We start from the raw sequence: 25248 nt of genomic DNA on the forward strand, positions 1-25248 counted from the left end.
GCACTATACACACATGTGCACACATTTTATATATACTGTACATGTATAATATATAATAATTATTAGAGCTGGGAATCAATTAAAAAAATGTACTAATTAGTCACATAATTGTATGGCATTAATTGTTATTAATTACACCTAACATTAAAACATGCAATCATAAAATAAATACATAAATCATGAAGTAAATATACACTGAATCACAAAATTAAAATATAATCAACACTAAGGATTTTTTTTAATTTAATGTCATAATTTAAACTTACAGTGCCCTGAAACCTGACCTTTCAACAAAATACTACTTGAGCAGGTATAACCTGAATTTGAATGCCTTTCTAAAAGACAAGTTGAAAAGAAGGCAATAAGAAAATGAAGCCAATATATTAATTGTCAAGTTAGCATAGCCTATGAGGCACAGAGTTAGAATGTACTGCTTAATTGAAATGAGCATCTCTTAAATAGGCATATATTAAAACTTGTGTTAAAACTCTGCCAGTGCCATCCTCAATTGTTCATCACCATCAGCGACTTTATAATAATACTCTACAAATTTGTTTTTTAACTGGTACGCAGTGGCAGCTACCCAGATGTGGCATTTAGGACCACCTGTATGAACAAACAAAGGGACAAAGCAGCTGGGAAGATGCATCCAAAGTGCTCACTAAGTGCTGTGTCTATGAACACTAACATCCTCCCCCCCCTTTTTTTTTTTTTGCCGGTGTCTGTGATAGTCTCCCTCTCTTCAGACAGTTTATTAATTGTATAAGTTTAATTCTTTTCTGGTAGGTAGAATCAATTATGTTGTGTCTGGGAGTTTTTGGTTTGCAAAAACTATGCCACCACAGAAAAATGGTTAGAAAACACAGCTCTGCCTACACATCTGCTCCTGCCATGCTAAAAAAGTTATCTGTAGCAGCTGTCTTGCTTAAAAACTGACACTGTACATTACTTGGGTGGTTATGTTGAGTTCTTTGAATAAATTAGCAAAGATACCGTAAACTGGAATGATGGTTAGGGATAATCGTTCACACTTCTGTGTAGTAGAATTTTGACATTATATTTGGGCAGTAAGCACTTTGAGCTACCTGGCAGACTGGCAAGTTAAATACAGAAAAGATGTATTTTGGTTATAGTGCCACTCAAAGAAAACAGATTTTGCACGTATGTAATATGACTTTGATTCTGTTTTCTTACAGAAACAAGTTATGATAAAAGAAGAGCGTTATTTTTAGTTTCGCTACTTTTCTTTAGTATTGCTCCAGTACTACCATGAATCCCCATTCCTTCCACACCCTTGAACCTATGTCGATATGTATAAATCAAGGAATTGAATACCAGTACCATGTACTGACATGAGGCAAGGCATTTTGAAACATGTAATTTGAAACTTTTAAATAAAATTTTATTTCTCAAGATTTTTACAAGTAGTTTATAAATAACTTACTGAATATGTAAGTCTTTTAGTTTCACAGTTTTTTGCATTATTGTCTCATAATGCATAAAAAAAGAAAACAACATGAAAATTCCACCCTGACCAAACCACTGCCTGACGTGATAGCCTTGTTGCCGGCCCTGGATGAAACAATGTTTTTTTAATACATTAAACAGGCCACATTAATTGGGTTAACTTTCCCAGACCTAATATTTGTGTATGTTTGTGTGTGTGTGTGCATAATGTATATGTATACAGTATATGTATGTTTGTGTTTATATGTATATAATATGTATATAATGTCCATCCATCCATCCATCCATCCTTTTCCGCTTATCCGAGGTCGGGTTGCGGGGGCAGCAGCAAGCAGAGAGGCCCAGACTTCCCTCTCCCGGCCACTTCTTCCAGCTCTTCGGGAGAATCCCAAAGGCGTTCCCAGGCCAGCCGGAGACATAGTCCCTCCAGCGTGTCCTGGGTCTTCCCGGGGCCTCCTCCCGGTTGGGCGTGCCGGAACACCTCACCAGGGAGGCCCAGGAGGCATCCTGATCAGATGCCGAGCCACCTCATCTGACTCCTCTCGATGCGGAGGAGCAGCGGCTCTACTCTGAGCCCCTCCCGGATGACTGAGCTTCTCACCCTATCTTTAAGGGAAAGCCCAGACACCCTGCGGAGGAAACTCATTTCAGCCGCTTGTATTTGCGATCTCGTTCTTTCGGTCACTACCCATAGCTCATGACCATAGGTGAGTGTAGGAGTGTAGATCGACTGGTAAATTGAGAGCTTTGCCTTACGGCTCAGCTCCTTTTCACCACGACAGACCGATGCAGAGCCGCATCACTGCGGATGCCGCACCGATCCGCCTGTCGATCTCACGCCCATTCTTCCCTCACTCGTGAACAAGACCCGAGATACTTGAACTCCTCCACTTGGGGCAGGATCTCTCCCCAACCCTGAGAGGGCACTCCACCCTTTTCGGCTGAGGACCATGCTCTCGGATTTGGAGGTGCTGATTCTCATCCCAGCCGCTTCACACTCAGCTGCGAACCGATCCAGAGAGCTGAAGATCACGGCCTGATGAAGCAAACAGGACAACATCATCTGCAAAAGCAGTGACCCAATCCTGAGTCCACCAAACCGACCCCTTCAACACCCTGGCTGCGCCTAGAAATTCTGTCCATAAAAGTTATGAACAGAATGGTGACAAAGGGCAGCCCTGGCGGAGTCCAACTCTCACTGGAAGCGGGCTCGACTTACTGCGGCAATGCGGACCAAGCTCTGACACGGTTGTACAGAGACCGAACAGCTCTTATCAGGGGTCCGGTACCCCATACTCCCGAGCACCCCCACAGGATTCCCGAGGGACACGGTCGAATGCCTTTTCCAAGTCCACAAAACACATGTAGACCGGTCGGGCAAACTCCCATGCACCCTCAGGACTCTGCTAAGGGTGAAGAGCTGGTCCACTGTTCAGCGACCAGGACTAAAACCACACTGTTCCTCCTGAATCCGAGGTTCACTATCCGGCGGACCCTCCTCTCCAGAACCCCGAATAGACTTTTCCAGGGAGGCTGAGGAGTGTGATCCCTCTATAGTTGGAACACACCCTCCGGTCCCCTTTTAAAGAGGGGACCACCACCCCGGTCTGCCAATCCAGAGGCACTGTCCCGATGTCCATGCGATGTTGCAGAGGCGTGTCAACCAAGACAGTCCTACAACATCCAGAGCCTTAAGGAACTCGGTATCTCATCCACCCGGGGCCCTGCCACCAAGGAGTTTTTGACCACCTCGGTGACTTCAGTCCCAGAGATGGGAGAGCCCACCTCAGAAGTCCCCAGGCTCTGCTTCCTCATTGAAGGCATGTTAGTGGGATTGAGGAGGTCTTGAAGTACTCCTCCCACCGACCCACGTCGAGTGAGGTCAGCAGCGCACCATCCCCACCATATACGGTGTTGACACTGCACTGCTTCCCCTCCTGAGGCGCGGACGGTGGACCAGAATCTCCTCGAAGCCGTCCAAAGTGTTCTCCATGGCCTCTCAAACTCCTCCCATGCCCGAGTTTTGCCTCAGCAACAACGAAGCAGCGTTCGCTTGGCCTGCGGTACCTATCAGCTGCCTCCAGAGACCCACAGGACAAAAAGTCCTATAGGACTCCTTCTTCAGCTTGACGGCATCCCTCACGCGGTGTCCACCAGCGGGTTGGGGATTGCCGCCACGACAGGCACCGACCACCTTGCGGCCACAGCTCCGGTCAGCCGCCTCAACAATAGAGGCACGGAACATGGCCCATTGGACTCAATGTCCCCACCTCCCTCGGGGCGTGGTTGAAGTTCTGCGGAGGTGGGAGTTGAAGCTACTTCTGACAGGGGACTCTGCCAGCCGTTCCCAGCAGACCCTCACAACACGTTTGGGCCTACCAGGTCTGACCGGCATCTTCCCCCACCATCGAAGCCAACTCACCACCAGGTGGTGATCAGTTGACAGCTCCGCCCCTCTCTTCACCCGAGTGTCCAAGACATATGGCCGCAAGTCCGGCGACACGACCACAAAGTCGATCATCGACCTGAGGCCTAGGGTGTCCTGGTGCCAAGTGCACATATGAACACCCTTATGCTTGAACATGGTGTTGTTATGGACAATCCGTGGCGAGCACAGAAGTCCAATAACAAAACACCGCTCGGGTTCAGATCGGGGCCATTCCTCCCAATCACGCCCTTCCAGGTCTCACTGTCATTGCCCGTGAGCATTGAAGTCTCCCAGCAAAGCGAGGGAATCCCAGAAGGTATGCCCTCTAGCAACCCCTCCAGAGACTCCAAAAGGGTGGATACTCCAAACTGCTGTTGGTATACGCACAAACAACAGTCAGGACCCTTCCCCACCCGGCGGAGGGAGGCCACCCTCTCGTCCACGGGGTAAACCCCAATGCACAGGCTCCAGTGGGGGCAATAAGTATGCCCACACCTGCTCGGCCTCTCACGGGGCAACTCCAGAGTGGTAGAGAGTCCAGCCCCTCTCAAGGAGATTGGTTCCAGAGTCCAAGCTGTGCGTCGAGGTGAGTCCGACTATATCTAGCTGGAACCTCTCGACCTCGCGCACTAGCTCAGGCTCCTTCCCCTTCAGAGAGTGACATTCCACGTCCCAAGAGCCAGTTTCTGTAGCCGAGGATCAGACCGCCAAGGTCCCGCCTCGCCACCACCCAACTCACACTGCACCCAACCTCCTTGGCCCCTCCCATAGGTGGTGAGCCCATGGGGAGGAGGACCCACGTTACCTCTTGGGCTGTGCCCGGCCGAGCCCCATGGGTGCAGGCCCGGCCACCAGGCGCCGCCATCGAGCCCCACCTCCAGGCCTGGCTCCAGAGGGGCCCGGTGACCAGCGTCGGGCAAGGGAAAGCGTCGTCCAAGTTTTATTTTCATTGGAGGTTTATTGAACCGCTCTTTGTCTCATCCCTCACCTAGGACCAGTTTGCCTTGGGTGGCCCTACCAGGGGCATAAAGCCCCGGACAACATAGCTCCTAGGATCATTGGGACACGCAAACCCCTCCACCACGATAAGGTGGCGGTTCAAGGAGGAGTGTATATAATGTATCATATATATATATATATATATATATATATATATATATATATATATATATATATATAATGTTGTCTTGCGAAATTATTCAGATGCTTGACCAATTCTGTCATTTTACTGAATAATAAAGACCTGTATGGCTGTTTTGTGGACCAGTACAAAGCATTTGACCGAGTAAACTGGGAATATTGAGAGATATAGAAGCTGATTGGCAGGACGGATGATTTATTAGTAGCCTATGAGGGCTGATTGAAAAGTAATTGGACTGTCTGTCTTTCTCTTTTATGGAGGAAAACATGGGAATGTTGCACAAGGTGTCTGTGAACTACATACACTGACCTGTGAGAACCTGCTTTTGGGCCACCATATTCTTCAGAATTCTGTCACAAGTGTCGTCATGACACATAAAGAAGAAGTTCCTTTGAGAGTATGACAGTGGTGTGTTATTGAATTTTGCTTTAAGCTTGGGAAGAGCAGTAATGAAAGGACTGAAGAAAACAACTTTGCAGAAAGAAGTTCTACTTCGATGATGAACTGAAAAATGCCACGGCTACATCTCTAAAAGAGATGTTGCAAAATGGTCTTTTAATTGTCTTTGAATCATTTTTGAAATATTGTTAAAAAAATGTATTCAACGTGAAAGATGCTACATAAAAGAGAAAAATGTTTTAAGCCTGTGGAGTCACCTGATTCTGAATGAAATAATCAATATAAACCAGTAAGCCAAAGTAAAAATCAAATATGATCTGTCACTTAGGAAGTGATAACAGAATGGGATGCACACCCATCAGTACTTCTTATCATCTGTGTTGAGAGAATAATTAAAGAAGCACTAAGAAACAACAAGGTGGGGTTAAAAGTTTGAGGAAGTTGAATTACATTGGTAATATTTGCTGCTGTTATAGCAGTAACATCAAGCAATGAAGAAAGAACTACATACAATAATGAACAAATCAGATTATACATATATTAAAAGTATGGAATGAAGATCAATATAAAGAGAACAGAGGTGATGTGAATGACAAAGGAAAGAACAATGAAACCAGTAATAATAAAAATTGGAGAACACATCTTGGGAGAAGTAGACAGCTTTAGCTTTTTGGTAAGTATGATGTCAAGGGATGAAAGAAGTGAAAAAAAAATATATAAAAATGTGTAGAAATGAGACATGAAGCCTTCAATTTGAAATTAAAATTGCTAACAAATAAAATGGATAGAAAGGTTAAAGAAAAATAAAACAGTAATCTGGAGTTTTGCATCATATAGAGTAGGGATGTGGATGTGGCAAGGAGATATCAATAGATTGGAATCATTTGAACTGTGAGAGTGAAGAAGGATGAAAAAAATAAGTAATATAGATAAATGATCTAACGAAAAAGTGCTGAAAGAGATTGGTGAAGAAAGGAGCATGTTGGAAACAGAAGAAGGCAACAAACCTAGATAGGACTTGTATTAGGAGGAGAGAGGCTGCTGGAGGGTAACCTAGAGGAAAATAAATCAACAGAAATGCATAGACAGTGCATGTTATATCATCTGAAAGATTTTAAACCATATTGAGAAAAGAAGAGCAGAATACAGTGGAGTAACTGGTAATCAAAAGGCCTTCCCTATGGAAAGAAGCTGGAATAATAAACCCTACACTGATTTCTTTTAAGTTCTGTGTTATTTTATTTCAAAACAAATCATAGTTTTTTTTAACCATTTTATGATAAAAATAATTGTTCATAAATAACAATAAAAAACAACTATGACCTAACAATTGCACAGTTGCCATTCTTCTATGGAGTCATTAAAATAATTGACACATATTCTGGATAAATACCACCCATCCAAGACATATAGCTGTATTTTATAGGGATTATAAGGGAAAAGTAGCATTGCTTTTAATTATGTGCATATGCGCATTATGTGTTTATGAGTATGAGAGATTTAGAGAATGGACTAGATCAGTTATACATTTGAACCACCAGCTAAACAAATTTAAGGGAATAAAGAAAAGTGTTGTTTTAACACAGCATAGGATTCTGTGGTTCAAAAAGACATGCTAATACAGAGAGCTCTGGGAGAAATATGCAAATATAGAAGTGTTACTTTTTATGTTTTAAGCTAAGATAAACTAACCAGTGTGTATATGCGTGTATTAAAATGTGAAATGGAGGATTTTGGGAACTTTAACTTGTACCTTATAATTAATTTAAAGTAACTTAAGAGCAAGACGGGGTTAAATTGTCAATTGTCCAATCAGACCTCCTTGTATGTTGGTTCATTTGCAAGCTGTGCTCATTCTGCTAGAATTTTGCAGCCCTTTCAGGGTATTAATGAGAAAGCTGAAGGATATAGGCATCTCTCTGAACCTTGCTAAGATGTTTTGAAACTGAGGTTTCTGGCCTCTATTGCTCTGTTTGATTTGTGCAGCCCGTTCAAAGATTATTTGGTAAGTTTTAGAAGATGTGCCGCTCTTGAAGTGTCTCCTGGCCTTTGCCAAGGGTATTGCTAAGTATAACCCTTTAAAGGGAAGCCCCTGTAAAGCTATTCTTTCTTGCTCTGTTTTGAAACTAAGCTCTCCAGCCTTGGCCATATAGCTTGATTGGATTTGTGTGTTTGAGTTGTGAGTGATGAGTGGATGTCACATAGGTAAGTAACGCAGGGTGTACATATAAATCAAAGCTATTAATTTATACATTTCCCGTATTGATTTTTCCACCACTATAAAAAGAGCATAAGAAGTTAAAGTGTCTTTTGTGTACACTTTTATATCATAAAACCACAACAGTGGCTGTGGGGCAAAGGTTATGTAGCAAGAAGAGACCAAAGCAAAGTTTTTAGACCAAATTTCAAACAAATATGTTTGCCCTAAATTTAAACATTTTCTCACAACTCTAAAAGTGAAGTATGAATTAGCAGTACACTTTGAGGCTACTTGATTTCACCAAGAAAGGACTTCAAAACACAAGGCCAGAGGAGTTTTGCAGTGACTGGAGGGTAAAAAGGTGAATGTCCTACAATATTCCAGTTAAATCACTAATCTGAATCCTACTGAGAATCTGAGGCATTTTTTTACAAATTGCTTTATCCTCAGCAACCTGAAGTAAACTTTCAAAAGAAGGCCAAAATCACTCCCAATCAATGTGTAAACTGGTACATGTTTACCCATAGGACTTAAAGCTGTCATTATTGCAAATGGTGTCTCTACAAAGTATTAATGTTTTGAATATGATTACTTGTGCAAGCAACACTTTTCCTTTTCCTTAAGATTTTTGTAACATAATACTATAATACCTTAAAACTAATTTTGTTTTTCAAAATAAAAATATAAGAGAACACTTTTACTTTAGGATTTGTTATTCAGCAAGATTAGAGAATTCATCAAGGTTTTGAATGTTTTTGTAAGGCACTATATTTTTTTCCAATGAGTGTTTTTTCAAAACAAGAATGTGGTTATAACTTTCTTTTTAAGTTGGATATAGTTACTCAAGGTGACAGGAGGAATATAGTGAAATAATGGAGAGTAATTTAGTTGTTATAGTTCAGGGGCTATTTTTTTTTCCTCATTCTGCTGTGTTAATTTCAGACAAAATATAATTTGACCTTTGGAGCGCTGAGCAGCTGGAAGTAAATTGCCACATGTAAGAACATCACTAAGGTGGCATAGGGTTGAGTTTAGTCCAGCATTGTGCCTCTTTAAAGAGGGTAATAACATTTTAGCCACCAAGCTAGGAATGCAGCTGCTAAGCGACAGTAAATTGTGTTATTTGTGGTGCCCAGAAAGGCACCAAGTAGTAATCTTATTCCCAATAAGAGAGAAAGAGACCCAGTACTTGCAATGAGTGAGACAGCAGGAAGAATTGTCAGTGGGGAAAATACTTCTTGACTAATTAAGACAAAACATAGTCCCAGGATGTAGTCGCATAGGACTGTTAAACTTTTAGGGTCTCCGTTCAGGAACAGTGCACAGTTCTTATATCTTTTTAAGACCAGCAGCTTAAGAGAAGTAGCCCTTAATAGCTCCATAATTCTGGGTATTTTGCTGTAAAACATGCTGCCCTCTTTCAGACAATTAAAGAAGAACTTCATTTTTCTATCTGTCCACCCAAAACATATAGCCATCTTTAATCAAGGAGTAGATGAAAACATTCTAGTGTAGTAGAATGCACAACACAGAGGTGACAACATAAATTCTATGTAAAATCTTTGCTCTTACAAAAGGGCAGTGTACAAGAGATTCCGTTGTCATGTGACTGAGCTTGAAATCCTCTAAAAGGAAGAAATAAAGTTGCAAAATTAATGTGGCACTGTTGACAGGAGCTGGTCCAAACAGACTTATTGCTGTAATCAACACAAATGTTTTTCAAATTCACAGGTTTGTGCACTTACACAACCAAGGAATATTGATACTTATGTGATCTTATATATGCTTATATACATCGTACATCTGCCTAATCAAATATTCACTGTTCTGGGTGCTTGTCAGAAAATAATTTGTTGTACATTTTGAACAATAAACACTGTATCCATTAGACAGCACTACTTAACTCTACACCACAGCAAAAACACCATGATCTTAAAGGTGAAAATGGTCATATAAGACTTGTCATCATTTCAAACTTTTTTTTTACAACAAAGGCTGACATTTCATTAGGTTTGCCTAGATTGTTAATATTTACTGTATATTACTCCTTTTAAAGATGCATTTTTTTTTTGTTTCTAACATTTACAGTATCTCATCTTGTCTCGTATACTAGTATCTGACTAAATTAAAAAGGAATAAAAGTAGAATTCCTTGCATTATTTCAGTTTCTCTGGAGATAAGGCTATATCACCTGTGTTCTTTGGCATCAGTAGGCATTAAAATAACTATCTGAGATTTATAATTAAAGCTTTTTTTATTTAACAGCTATAAATGTATTAGACAGAGTCTGGAAGATACCAACAGATGTCCAAAGTGCAACTATGTTATTGATAACATGGATCAGCTTTATCCTAACTTTCTAGGTAAGTGATAAAAGTATAATATACAGTAAGTTTTATAATGATTTTTCTGAAATATTTTTTAATGTGTTGGTTAAAAATTGCCCTAAAACTTAGGAATAGAGATGAAAATGGCAATAAATAACTAAATAAATGCAAAATACTTTAGTGCATTCCAAGTATAAAGTGATTCAATAAATTAACTGGTAAATCACCACAGGTCAAGTGCTCCTTCACTACTGTGTAAGAGAGTTAAAAGAGGCCAATAGTAAAATAAAGTAACACTATAGCACTGGATTGTTTATTTGAAGACTATTTGCATTCCATGTAACTACTGTACCTTTTCTTTAAATACAGTACACCCCCAAAATACATGGGGGTTACGTTCCTAGAGCACCCGAAAATTGTGAAAAACTGCAAATTTTGGATGTGGTTAAGAGAAAATATGCCTATTTTTATAGTTTAAACCCTAAATATGCCCCCAAAACACTTTCATTTCAAACTCCGCTTAATACATTACCTAAAAAAAGAATGTAAAGATAAACCTGTATACTGTATACCGCAGTGCTAGAATGTAAAATACAGATATTACCACTATATGTACTGTTGTTCATGCAAGCACATTTTCATTGCCAGAAGCCTTAGAAGGTGCAGGGCGTTTTGACGGCATCTTGGGGCTTTAACCCTTAAACTGCCACATACTTGGGGGTTAATGCATCCCTGGACGCCAAATACTTTTGTGCTGCACTTTAATTAAATGTCACCATTCACAAAGAAAAAGTAAAATTTTAATAGAATACATTTTTTTTCCATGCAAAGAGCATCACAATTACTGCAACGCTGATCATTTTACACACTGCCAATTGAACTGTAAAAACTATTTAAAAAAACTACTGGAACAATATGTACAAAGTGCAACTGATGCCATGGATAAAATTAAGTAAATCACCAAACCAACTGCACTTGAGAGGTAAACGCTGACGCTGTCTCAATCCCAGAGGCAGTGAGGCTGCAGTGTGTCACACTTGGGTCTCAGAATTGCATAGAAATACAGGAGATTGTAGAGACAGAAACTTTATTCAAACACTTCAAACAAACATGTCTATTTCAGAAGTAAAACGAGCTCTGTATGCTCGTATGTTAGTTATCGATTAAAGAATAGACAAACATTGGGAGCACAGCCCCCAATAGGAGCTGAGGATGTCTGGGGGAGGAGAGAGAAACAAAACAGTCAGCCAAAAAGGACAGGTGCTGTTCAGGCTTTTAAGTGGGCTCTGCGTGCTCGCAAATGGCACTGGGAACTGACTATGGCTGGTTGTGGTGGTTTAAGGGTTAAGAGGAACAAAACGGATAACACAAGAACACTCAACAGGCGATGCAACACAGTCAATCAACAGCAAGGAGAAATGAATAATGCTGTAGCGGTCCGGTGCTGCTAAGATTCACACCGTCGAGAAGACGGCGATTTATTTATTTTTATGGTGGAGATTCCAGGGATGCACCCAACCACTCACAAACGGAGACAAAAACAAAGCAATCCGGTAATCAAACAGCAAATAAAGAATGTAATGAAAACAAATTGAATAAATGAAAACGATACCACCCCTGTTCCCCTTACAGTGATTACACATTAAATACAACAAAGCTCCAACAAAACACACACACAGTAAATCATGAAAAACAGCAACGGATGAAATGTAATGATGAAAATAGATAGTCCAGAGATCCGCACATTGAGTGAGAATGTAAAGATAGTCCTACCGCTAGTTCCTGAAATGGTGAAGATGGATTCAGGAGCGCTTCTTTCTTTGCAGGATGGTCATGAATCCACTTACAGTCCTCATGTACACATGCAGACGCCAAATACGAAATGATCCAGGACAAAACGAATAAGTACAGGTAACCCTACAGAAGGCAGATAGAGAGACAGGAACTTGAAACACAAATTACAATAGCTTTTTTTTTGCTTTTGGTCACCGGCCCCATTTGTAAAAGCCGCGCTGACATCCATTGACTCCAATAGCCCCAGCACCCTCAGCAGAAGACCAATCAGAGCCACTGCAGGGACTGCTGGCAGTCATAGTTTCAAATTCTATTGGCTACTTTCACCATCTTAAACCGCATTTCCTCTACAGATGCTTCCTGTTCTCTCTACAGTACAGTATTGCCACGAAAAAAGCCATAAAAATTGCGGAAGATATTTGTGTGTTGCGCTAACAATTATTAGATAGGTTCTAAGGAAAAAATCCGTCAGTGACTGAGGCCACAAACTCTGAACCGCAACTTCAGGGGGGTCTACTGTATACATCTGCAAAGATAAAAATATTTGCTATAAAATCTCTATTCAATCAAATTAAAGCTAGAATTAAATTTTTGTAATTAGTTTACTGGCAGTGCACCCACACCTAACACTCTAATCCAGACCAGAATAATGACCTGATGAGTTCTGAAATTTTATTTTTTATTTTTTCCCAATGTTACGTTTACTGTTTTTTTCTTATTTTTAATTTTGTTTTTTCAGTTCATCAAGTAAATTGTAACTGTACATTAACAGTTTCATATAAATGGCCTTGGTTTAGTTTGTTTGTTGTCAAAGTTGTATGTACTATTTTTTTTACCTCAAATATCAAAAAAATATGTGAATTAGCCAGGGTTGTACAAACCTTTGTGATAAGACAGTTTATAATCTTCCAATAATAGTTTTATTGTACAAAAAGTAAATGTTAACGGAGTGAGCTTCACTTTGTAATTTGGATAGTTTGTATCAGTGAATTGAAAAAGAGCACTTTTTTCTGTAACATATTTTGAAATGTGCTGTTAACTTCTTACTCCTACATGTTTATATAAATGATTTGTAGAATTTATTAAGCTATTAAGTCTAGAATCTTCATATGCACACTTATTTTACATTGCATTATTATAATTATTTTTTTATTGTTTTGGTTATAGTAAATGAGTTAATACTCAAACAAAAACAGAGATCAGAAGAGAAGAGACATAAATTGGACCATCCAGTAAGCATTTTATATTTGTTTTAAGTTAAATATTCATATTGTTAGTTATATGAAAAATACCTTTGACATCGCCTCAGTTATAAATATTTATAAATTGGTAAAATTACTTGGCTTGATCAAGAGATCACTAAATCAATTTGCATGTTTATTTTGAATTTCGGTCTTCACTGCAGCTTGTCCTTCCTTAAACTGTAAATAAAAATATGTTTCACAAATATATATGCATGTCTACATTTATAGATCTTCTCTGACTAGTCATTGATCTGCTTTGTTCATATCAACTCTTAAACATGATTCAATGTTGCATATACTGTACATTCTGCTGATGCTAATCTAATCTCATTTAATCCTTCCAAGAATATTTTTAATTTTTTCAGAAGAGAAAAAAATTCAGATGATGTTGACATGCTTCATTCAAAATTTATTTTAAACTAGCAAAATACCCGCGCTTCGCAGCGGCGAAGTACTGCCTTAAAATTTTTATTAAGAAGAAAATTAAAACTTTTTAAACTGAGGGAAAATCTACCAATAATTATGTAAGGATCTCTTTGTATACCACATTGTCAGTTCGGCCCTGCGGTTGTAATATGACCAAGCTGTGCGCTGAGCTTACTCTTGAATATGCAACGTACAGTTTGCCATGTGAAAAATAATCTTGTTTCAAATCTCACAGCTTGGACTGCTGCTGTCATAATCGGTTTGAGTTTCATGGTTTGTTTCAATTATGACAGTATTTGCAGGACTTGTGTTGAAGTGACATTCGGCATCTGTCAAGCATTGTAAGCACACAACCATTTTCATCGATAACTTCACATTCAGCTTTTGAGAGTTTAAACATTCATAAATATCAAAGTGTCCACTACTGAAATCGTCACCTGTGAATCTAAGATGTTTAAGAGGCATTGGCTGTTGTCGAAAGGTGTAAAATATTTGGCCATTTTGGTACACTTGAAAGCAACAACCGAACAATTCAGCGGCAACCATCAACTCACATGCAGAACCATAGGTAAAGGGCTTAAGCATTTCACTCTTATAGTGCTCCTGTGTAGTATAATTATCTCCTGTACCGTCATCTGTCCACACCTTGAACCTGTCCCAGTCATTCAATACATAAGACACAATGTTCCTCCGGATATCAAGAGTGAGCCTGATATGGCCGTGCAATATGTAACAAAGAGAATGGAAAAGGCAGGTGCCATCTCTGGGCATGGAAACCACTTGGTAAGTGACAGTTCTTTGATCGATGGTGATCACCTCGATAGACATGTTAATGGGGGTACGGTTGGAACGATAAAGGAAATTGGTTCCTGAACAATGTAAAGTAAGTCTAAAATACCTACACAATAACTATAATTGTAATAAACGAACAATAAAACAGCAGAGAAGCCGTGGATTAAATAAAAAGGCTGCAGTTATCAGCAGGGAGACGTGAATCCCGTGGCGAAGCAAGGAAGGGAATGTAGAGACTGGAGCGACGGATGGCCTTATATAGGCAGACAGCCTACAACGTGGGAGGCGTTCGGATGGGGGACCCAACGCCACCTCACACGGTGACCGAGCTGCAGGCTATGGACGTATATATGTACGTAAGTAGGATTCCGGAACCCGTGTACCAAATTTCTTGAAGATGGGCCCATAAGTAACAAAGACCATTGGAAAGTTCAATATGGCAGCTGACAGTGGCGTGATACCACAGAAATAAGTACGTACATTGGTTTCGGTTAGCGCAGGGAAGCTGCCTACCAAATTTCGTGAAGATGGGGCCATAAATAAGAAAGTTCAACATGGCGGACGTTGTTGACCATTATGGCCTTTACGCGTAGAATTTCGAAATGAAACCTGCTTAACTTTTGTAAGTAAACTATAAGGAATGAGCCAGCCAAATTTCACCCTTCTACCTACACGGTGAGTGAGTGAATGAGTCCTTCCTTCCTTCCTTCCTTCCTTCCTTTGCCTTTTATTAGTATAGATACTGGTTAAATTGTGGTCTTAAATAGACATGGGTACACTTATTGATTTATCTTCTTTTGAGAATATAAATGCTATATTTGTGTATTTTGCTCATTTAAAAAATAGACAAAAGATGGTTTTATTTCTTTTAGTGCACTGCATATTTTACTTGTATATATTGCATGATTAACTGTATAATTTTAATGACAGATGACGATATGTTCATATACTGGAAGTATTAGCTGTTTCTTGCCTTATACCTGTCATTGCCAGAGTAAACTCAGAATTTGGAGTAAATAGGTTTGAGAATACCATGCTGTTTAAAATTGCAACCTGAATCTTAGAATTGATGACTCAGTTTTCAGTTCATGTTCTCAAGAAAAAATTGACAAATAACTCTTGTGCACAATTTTGGATCAGAGATGCTATATTGTAGTACCAGTAAGAGAAACAATTTGCCTATAGTTATACTCCCATTTCTGGCATTTTTCTCTTTATTTTATTAACTAATGAATGCTCCTTTCATTGACACACCTACTTATTGTATGCTGTTATCTTGTTTTTTTGATAGAGTTAATAGTTACATGTTCAGTTATCACTTTTGTTTGGGATAAATACTTGGGGTTGTAATGTAAGTAGCATAATAATAAATAAAATATAATAAGATCATCGTACAAAACTGAAAAAGTGTTAAGTTTTTATTTTTTTATTGCTGTATTGTATGTTTTTATATTTAAACAAAGATGTTTTAACTTAGATGGTAGGTCTCTCTGTTGTCCTTCTGAATTGATCAGCATTAGAGTCCCTGTAAAAAAGTTAACTGCATTGAGCTTTCTATTTATCTAAAGTGGCAGGGGTATCTGGAGTCTTGAAACTGATATGTGTTTATACATACATTATATATATATATATATATATATATATATATATATATATATATATATATATATTCATTCCATTTATCAGTATTTGTTTTTTTAAGAACTTTATATGGGTAAACATACCTTTTCCCTTTTTCTAGAATGGACACAGGTGGCAGGTTTTTCAAGATGTGCTTGGTACAGATCAGGAAAACTTGGACCTTGCCAATGTTAATTTCATGCTGGAGCTCCTTGTACAGAAAAAAAAACAGCTTGAAGCAGTATGTTACTGTAAAATATATTCTTAATATTTTAAAACATGTACAGGACAAACATAATTAGATATGTTTTACATTTAAATATAATCATTATGATATTAGTAATATTTTAGTAAAGTGCATTGTTAATTTCATTTTAAATTATATATAAATGTCTTTTATGTAATATATCATACATGCTTAAAAAAGCCTTGCAAGCTTAAAGAAAAAGCTTTACATACACACAGTTGTTGACTTTAAAGAGGATATAGTTTGCTATGGTTTCAAGCAGACTAAATTAAACCAAAAATTTAAAAGCAAAACAATTGTTTGTATAAGGAATCATTATCTTTTTTAATGCCACCATACTGATGTATTACTGTTTAACTTTATAGTGTTGTTATAAAGTATTAAATCACACAATATGTTCAGTGCTAAAAAACAACTTTTAAATGTATTCTAGTTTGCTTGTTTGAACTCCATAAATATACACATTTTCACATTATAGTAACTTAGGCATGTGACCAAAAGATAAATTTCTGCACTGCAAAATTAAAAGACTTATTTCATTTGCTCCCTGCACTATTGTATTTGCTGGATGCAAATTGTATAAGTAAACTTTGATATTTCTAAAGTACAAATAAATGAAGGTAATTTTAAATTTAATTCGTAACAATATGTTCCTTAGCGCTGGCTAGAATATTATTGTCATAGCTGCTTTCAAATTTACATTTGTTAGCTGCCATAAATAATTTTCAGGGTGATTATGTCATAAAGAAATCTTATCACGTGCAAAGTTTGAAAATTGTAAACATTTTTTATAGAAAACTATAAAAGCTCTATAGAGAACTTAAATTGAAAAATAAATTTGCCTATTATGCTATTTTTAAATTTTTGTGCATCATACTACAATAAGTATAAAATAGATTACAACAGCTTATTAGATACGTTCTTTTTTTCCCTCTTGGTAGTTGAAAAAAGACCCATTTCTCAAATGTTTTATTTAGACCAAAATATTTTCAATGTTAATATCTAGAAAATATAGTTTAGAAAAGTTCTAATTTTGTTGTTTTTTTATTTTATATATAAGGAATCACAGGCTGCACAGCTTCAGATTTTAATGGAGTTTCTTAAAGAAGCTAGAAGAAATAAGCAAGAAGTAAGAATGATTATTTTCTGTTTTAATTTTCCAGTAATTGGAAAGTTTTAGTACTTGGTACCCTGCTCAACATAAATTTTAGCTTCTAAAATATTAAACGTTTCAGATGATCCCAATGGTTTACTTAAGTTTACTATCCTTTAATGTTTATTCCTAGATTTTGTAATCTGGCTAATTTTAAACAAGTCTTAATTGCAAGGGATAGAAAAGGAATATCCAAAAATAAACATGAAGTGCTTTTGAAAAATAAAACTAAATTGTATATGAAATTATCAGTGTAAATTGTTGAATTAAGTCCCTGAAGAATACAATTTTGATATGGTACTCATAATTTAAGCCCTATTGCATTTGGCTGTCAAAATTTAATTCATTAATAAAAAACATTACTTATTTTCTTCTTTCTATCAAACACTTTTTTATTTTATTTTTTTAAGCAAACCTCAAACTGAAATACTTAAATGAAATTACCCAGCTTATGTGTAGGTGACTGTTTTGTAACTGTTCTAATTTGAACCTGTCATCGACTCTACATATGTTCAGACCTTCCAAAATCTTATAAAATCTTGTACAATAGACAAATAATCCTAGAACAATGTCTTCTTGTCAAAATATTAACTTTTTTGAATTGGTAAACCCATGGTTAATTATTAATTTTAGATTTTTCAATGTTATTTTTCATTTGATTTCATATTTTACAATATAGTATAAGCAGATTAATCTTTTATTTACTTTATCTTCTCTGTAGCAACTGGAGCAACTGCAAAAGGAGCTAAATTATCTTGAGGAGGATATCAAGCGTGTTGAGGTTAGTTATTTAAGACTCTCTTTTCTAGAGACAGGATTTCATTCTTTCATTTACCTTTCTTACCCAAGCGTTTTAAATATTTAAAAAATAATTTCTGCCTATAACAATAAGAGTAGTATTGGGTGGTTTTAGATGAAGTCTTTGTGTTTTCATCTTTTTTTTTCAGTTTAAGTGGCCTTGGGGCCTAATAAAAATAATTCTAATAATCAGTTTCAGAATAAAATTATAAATTTATCACAAGAGACAACAATAGCCTGGTCACTTGGTCATACAAAATTTGTGCTTTTTATCTTTGCAGATATTTTTTTTGTAGGAAAGTACAAAATAAGTGAAATAATTTATTACTTTTGCATTTACATTAACAAAAGAGGTTAGGTTTTATTAACTAGATATAGAAATTTTTATAGAAATGAATAAGGAAAGAATAAAATAGAATAGTTGAAAGTTAGAAAAAAATTCTTTACGCAAGAATTAATTGAGATGGACTTGAGCCTCTCTTCCAAAGAAATAATAAAATGTGTATTTTACTTCTGCTGGTTATGTTTGTTTTGCATTTAAATATGAGAATTAACTTGACACTGTCAATCCAGGACTCTAAAAATATCCAAACCTAATTATGTCATATCATCTACTGTTAAACCGTACTTCTAAAATTTTTATTATTATGCTGTCTTAAGGAATTGTTCTGTTCTGTATATTGTATTGTATTGACCCCCTACTTTTGACACCCACTGCACGCCAACCTACCTGGAAAGGGTCTCTTTGAACTGCCTTTCCCGAGGTTTCTTCCATTTTCCTACAAGGTTTTTATCGGGAGTTTTTCCTTGTCTTCTCAGAGAGTCAAGGCTGGGGGGCTGTCAAAAGGCAGGGCCTGTTAAAGCCCATTGCGGCACTTCCTGTGTGATTTTGGGCTATACAAAAATAAACTGTATTGTATTATTGTATTGTACTGTTACACCCGTGTTTTTAAAGTTAACTGTGGTACAATAGCTCTGAATACACTGTTGTCTTTTTTTAAAGGAAATGAGTGGCTTGCACTCCCCTGTCGAAGAAATGGATCCTAGTCTTGATAGCACTGTGCCTCAGTTTGAAATAAATTCCCCATCGCATAGGTAAAAGCCTTTTTTTTTTTTTAATAAATGAGTTCCACAATACAGTTGTGTCCATAGGGGTTGTTTCCAGGACTTCCTGTGCATACCAAAATCTGTGGACGCTCAAGTCCCTTATATACAATGGCATAGTATTTGTGTACAACCTACGCTTATCCTCCCATATAATTTAAATTAGGGGAATGCAATGTCGGACACAGTAGCTGCAGGTTTTTGTTCCAACCCAATTGCTTAATTAGAAACTAATCTTTTCCAATCTCAGACCTTATTTCATTTTATGGCTTGTTAGTCTGCAATGATAAGTTGTTATTTCCAATCTCAGACCTTATTTAATTTTATGGCTTGTTAGTCTGAAATGATAAGTTGTTATATCATAGATTTTTTTACTTTGCAAGGATATCATCTAAATGATATGAAGCCTAATACGGATAATTTTCAGTCTTTCACATTTTTCTCTTAAGTGTCTTATTAAACCAAATAGTGCATTATGAATCCACACAGGTATAAATGGAAACAAGTAAAACACATAACTGCTGGTTCCTTTGTCATTTGCATCTTATTGCTAATAAAGAGTCATTAAAAACAATGAAAGCAGCTGTTTAAAACTGAAATAAGCAATTAAGGTTGGAAACCTTAACAAGCAACGCAACTAAAATGAAGCATCAAAATGTCACTTGAGCAATAACTGTTTTCAGCAGTAATTGACCTCTCATTAGGAGCTGGGTTGGAACAAAAGACTAGAGTCACTGTGACCCTTCTATGCTTTAAATCATCTCTTGGTTACTTATAATACTTAATACAATGTAAATGCTATGTAAATAACTGATACTGTATTGTATGAATATTGACTTCGGCATGTGACATCACTTTTCAAAAGATCTAAGTTTTTTTTTTTTCTTTTTCATCAAGAGATAGCAATTCATATTTTATGCTCTTAGCCTTTGAGGAATTTCTTTGACCACTTAATTGCCTTTTAGGAGCAATTTTTTCACAGAAATAAAGGGCACCCACACTATTACAACAAGGGCTTCATGGCAGTTTATAGTCTAGATTGGTGACTAAATAGCTTTTGTGTAAAGAAATGCAGAACAATGCTTGCTGCTATGTGTATGTGTGTGTCCCTGTCAATAATAAATGTTTCATCAGTTTAAGCATTAGTGTTTAGTTTACAATGTACTGATTATCTACAGACAATCTGTGTGTGTCCAAACCTTTTCTAGCTTGCACAGTTTTTTGCACATGCGTGTATATAGATAACCTTATATAAGTTTAAAGCTGGTGCCCAGACCAGGGGCCTCATGTATAAATGCTGTGCGTAGAATTCACACTAAAAGATGATGTATGGGCAAAAGTGGAAATGAAGTTACGCACAAAAAAATTCAGATGCACAGAACCTTGTGTAAGCCAACTTCCACTCACTTCAGCTCCATAAATCCCAATCAGCATGAAAATAACTCATGTGCATGTGCTTGCTGCCCCGCCCTGACTCCTTCGAGAATTAAGCCCCTGTGAATATGCAAATCAATATAAATAGCCCATTACATTCAACGTTTTGTGAATGGACAATGGCAAAAGCACAAAACAAAAAAGCGAAGTGGAGGCAAGGAGAAACATACAATTTGTTGGCTTAAGCAGTGTTATAAGCAATAAATAGAAACTGATGGAGTGATACAGTGTAGTGGAGACACTCGAAAGTTCAAGTTCAGAAAGTCGCACAGAGCCCAAAATAAAAAAGTGGTCAGATGTCAAAGTTGCCGGGAAAAGGTGAGTCATAGCCCACCATCAGAATGTCATATGGAAGCATATTAGGGCACAAAGAAAAGTAAAAAAAAAATAGGAACAATATGAAGAAAAAAAGGTTGAAATGTAGACTTTCTTGTTGAAATTTCCACTTTAGTCTCATAGTTTATTTTCTGATTAAAATCGATGTTTTATTTACTAGAGTTTCTCAAATCTCGTAGTAACTAAAGTAGCATGTGTAGCTCTCTGAACATTTTAGAATAGTAAGATGTCATTTGATATCATTTTCATGATGAAATGTATTAAAACATGTATTAAACGTGGGGTCACAATGGTGCAGTGGTAGTGATGAGCTTACCCCCCGTTCAGGGATTGTTCTTGCTTCTCCCGACCAGAGATTGTTCCCGCCTCCCGCAAGATGCTTCCTGGGACTCATGCAACCCTGAACGGAAGAATTTAATTCAGCAGTACTGTCTCTGTCAAACATAACAATCCCCAATTTCTGTCCTTCCGTTTTCTTTCTCCACGTAACCAATTGGCACAATGAGCTCTGTAATAAATACAAAGGGAGCTGTAAGCTTAGAAAGGAGATTCTTCAAAACCTTTGTGGAAAATTGAAAAATCTTTGTTATATGTGTTTAATTATTACATCCATCCAGGGTCGCGCCTGTCCCAGCAAGCATCAAGAGTGAGGCAGGAACAAGTTCAAATAGACATGGCAAGGACAAGTTCAAATGGACTGCAGCATGGCTGAGTGGAATCCATGTAGCTGCTGGTGGCTTTCTTTAGGCAGCGTGTGCTATACATGTTCTCCAGGGCTGAAATCTGTATCCCGATAATCATCTGCTCACTCGACACAACCCGCCATAAAGCTTTCTGATCAGCTGCTGTGCAGCTATGATTCCACACAGACATACAATGGGTTAAAATATTCTGTGTAGTGCACTGAAAGTAACAACACTAAAGCAGATATGAATATTCAGAATAGTTTGTACCTTATGTACACCATTATATTGTTACAGAATGCTTTCAATCAAGTGAATTACATTTGTAAACAATATGCAGTTCATTTTAATATGTTTGATACATCCCATATACTGATGCAAATCTGAAAAAAGGGAAACCTTACAGGAACAGTAGCACTGCTTTGATGCCAGGTGCTTCCAATTTACAAAACTGAGCAGAAACTTGCATATGCAATGGGGGTGCTGCCGTGTGAATGCGCATGGCTTTATGCCATGTGAAAACGGGCGTATGCAATATTTTTGTGCGTATGCCCTGTTTATACATGAGGCCCCAGGTATTTTCCTGATGAGTGACAAGACTATTTAAATGGCTTGGGGCAGAGCAACAATTTAATATTTTGGTTTGTGATTATTTAGACTTCTTTGTCTAGTTGTCTTTATTTTCTGGAATATGTGTGTCTTTTGTTTTAAGAGTTGCAGTACTGCAGAAGTGTAAAAATGTAAAGTGTTTACCACCTTAATAATTAGCAGTGCTCAGAAGCTGAGTTAGGGTGGGAGCAAGAAAGAGCTTTCCTTTAATATAGACGGCTATATCAGGAGAGTGTGTCGATCGATCTGTAGAAGGGAGCAAGGATACTTTGTGGGAGCAGAGTTAGCCAACTGAGGAGCAATGTGGTGCCACAGCAGTTGGCTGCCATATAGGAGCTGTACATTTACTCCTATGAGCCATTTTATGTTACTCCTGAGGCAGGAGACTACAATAGGGTATGTTTACAGATCATTTAATTTACATGGATTAAATGTAGTGTTCAGCATGTGGAAAATTGAAGTATGGCTTTTTAAAATTTTCTGATTTATTTTTAATTTTTTTTTATTATATATTTTTGTAATCCACAGTTGATTAAATCCACAGATCCACAACTTGCAAGTTCAGACTGTGTATTTTTAGACAAAACAACATAGTATCAGAAAATGTTATTTAATTATTATTTTTAAATTTATAAATTAGAAATTTAAGTTTCTTTTTACTTTTTTTAGTATGTTAAATATGTGCACTTACATATATTGTTTTTAACAGAATTAGTTATTGTAATTGATATGTAGGCTGACTCTTTCACTGAAAATATTTTATGTTTATTTGTGACAATGAAAACGTTTATGCTGATACTGTACATAGTTTCATTTTAATATTTAAATTTCCAACTCTTTTATCGGTTTGAGATTATAGACTTAGGATAAGAAAGCAAAGTTTACAAAAATTAATCGAAAGGCATATAAATATCTACTGTCACATTTCTTAATGAAAATTTTAATATTCTTTTTTGTATGCCTCATTTGAATATCAAAATAAAAACCAATGCAGCATGCATTCTAACCTTTCCGCCAGTTGTTCAGAGGGAATTTTTTTTTCTATGTGTTTTATCTTAGGTTCCCAGGTTTGTTTGAATAATTTGTCTTTTCCTATTCCTGGTTATTTTTGTTTGTCTTTAACATAATGATAAATGTTTACTAAATATTGTAAACTATATATTTGTATTGCACTCACATATTTCACTTTCTTGGAATCTTGCTTTCAGCAGTATTTTGGATTCTTCGGAATATAGTCAGCCACCAGGTTTCAGTGGAAGCTCACAGGTATTTATATAATTTTATTTGGATAAAAAATTCTGCTTTGCGGATAGTATTTATGGGATAGGCTCTGTCCTTCTAACAGTTCAGAACTGGATTAAGGTGGTTTGAGAATGTTATGTTAAATATTCATTATTATGTTTAAATTTGGCCGTAGCAGTAGTCAATGAGATTTGAACTTGGCATTGATTCTTTAAAATTATTTGTTTAGTCAGTTTTGTTGGATTTCCTCATTTTTTGGTATGATTTATTTTTGCAAGGTTAAATTTGATGTCAATTATTTTTCTTTTAAATGTGCCTTAATATTCTGATTCTAATCGTAGTCTTTTCCTACCTATATCCTTCCAGTATTTATTAAATCTGGCATTTTTCAAAATAAAATGAACATTTTAAAATGAAACTTTAAATAATATTCATGAATCAAGGTAAAAACTAGAAATTGCTGTGTGTGTACACATTTAGTAGTGGTTTATTAGGTACAACTATTCCTTACTCCACTAAACAGTCAATCTAGTATCTAAAACATATGATAGATTAAATGGCCATGCGGTTTAGTTGTTGTGTAAATAAATGTTGGAATTGGGAAGACAAATAATCTAAGAAATCTTGACTTTACTGTTTCCAGCATACCAGGAACAGCTACCAACCAGTATCAAGACTTAGTTTTTAGAGAATTATGTGATTAAACAAAAGGTATATAGTTAGTACACGTTCTTTGGGCAAAAACACTTTGTTCATGAGAGAGAGACAGTTGAAAGAAAGTAGTAAGGCTTATTCAAGCTGACAGAAAGGCCACAGATTCTCATATAAAAAATCTGTTTACAACTGTGGTGTGCAGAAAGAAGTATCTGAATGCAAAACACGTAGGACCTTAATTTAGCTGGGCAGCAACAGTAAAATATCACACCAGGTTTCACTCCCATCAGTCTAGAGCAGGAAAATGAGGCTACAGTGGGCAAGTAATAGCCAAAATTGGATAAATGTTGCCCATTTTGACAAATCTAGGTTTGTTCTATGACATGCAGATGTTAGAATCCGAATATGGGGTAAAGAATATGAGCCCATGGGTCCATTCTGTTCTTTGTCAATGGCACAGGTAAGTCATGGTAGTGTAATCATTTGGGAAATGTTTTATTGTAATATATCAGGCCTCCTAATAACAGTTGACCATCCTCAGAATACCACATCATAAACAAATGCTGTTACCATATATGTACTTCCCTTTATGGCCACATGTTGCCCTTTTTCAGATTGATATTTCCAGCACGGTGATGTGCAACTTCACAAGGCGCACATCATCTCAAAGTGTTCCAAGACACAACTAAGACAGTGATGACAGTTTACAATATTGGCTTGTACAATCCTCAGATTTCAATCCAATAGAGCATCTTTCAAATTAATTTTTTTAAGGTGTTCTGGAAATAAAATGGATTTCTACCTAGTACTAGATAGAAGTACTCAACAAAGTGACCACATTGTATTTATATATAAGGAAGGTGCATTTTTAGCTATAAGTGTTGTGAACTTTGACCGGGACGCACACAGACAGACATCTTAAATTCACCACACACTGTTTATTTACAATATTTACACAAACAAGTCACGTGCACAAACCCCAGTGCCTCTTGCACCGATTCCCCCAATGTCCAGGCCACACAGTCCTGTGCCTCTTTTCCTCCTGGCCGCCTCCAGTCCTCACTCCAGCTCCGTCCTCTTCCACCCGACTTCCACAGCTGACTGGAGAGAGGCGGCCCCTTTTATAGGAACTCGGATGGGCTCCAGCTGC

At 37.2% G+C, this 25248-nt stretch overlaps 1 protein-coding gene across 2 annotated transcripts in view; it reads left to right on the forward strand.

Moving 5' to 3' along the window:
- cop1 (COP1 E3 ubiquitin ligase) overlaps window positions 1–25248 on the forward strand; it is a 91108-nt gene that overhangs the window by 22835 nt on the left and 43025 nt on the right. Inside the window, exons 4-10 of one of the 2 annotated variants that reach the window (XM_039734787.1) lie at window positions 9901–9998; window positions 12924–12988; window positions 15960–16079; window positions 17146–17214; window positions 17960–18019; window positions 19040–19131; window positions 23411–23468. In XM_039734787.1, coding sequence (XP_039590721.1) covers window positions 9901–9998; window positions 12924–12988; window positions 15960–16079; window positions 17146–17214; window positions 17960–18019; window positions 19040–19131; window positions 23411–23468 — 562 coding nt within the window. The remainder of the gene's footprint in view (window positions 1–9900; window positions 9999–12923; window positions 12989–15959; window positions 16080–17145; window positions 17215–17959; window positions 18020–19039; window positions 19132–23410; window positions 23469–25248) is intronic. The other variant, XM_039734788.1, reaches the window with a different exon arrangement.

This window comes from Polypterus senegalus, chromosome 14, assembly GCF_016835505.1.
Source record: "Polypterus senegalus isolate Bchr_013 chromosome 14, ASM1683550v1, whole genome shotgun sequence".
Classification (NCBI taxonomy): Eukaryota; Metazoa; Chordata; class Cladistia; order Polypteriformes; family Polypteridae; genus Polypterus; species Polypterus senegalus.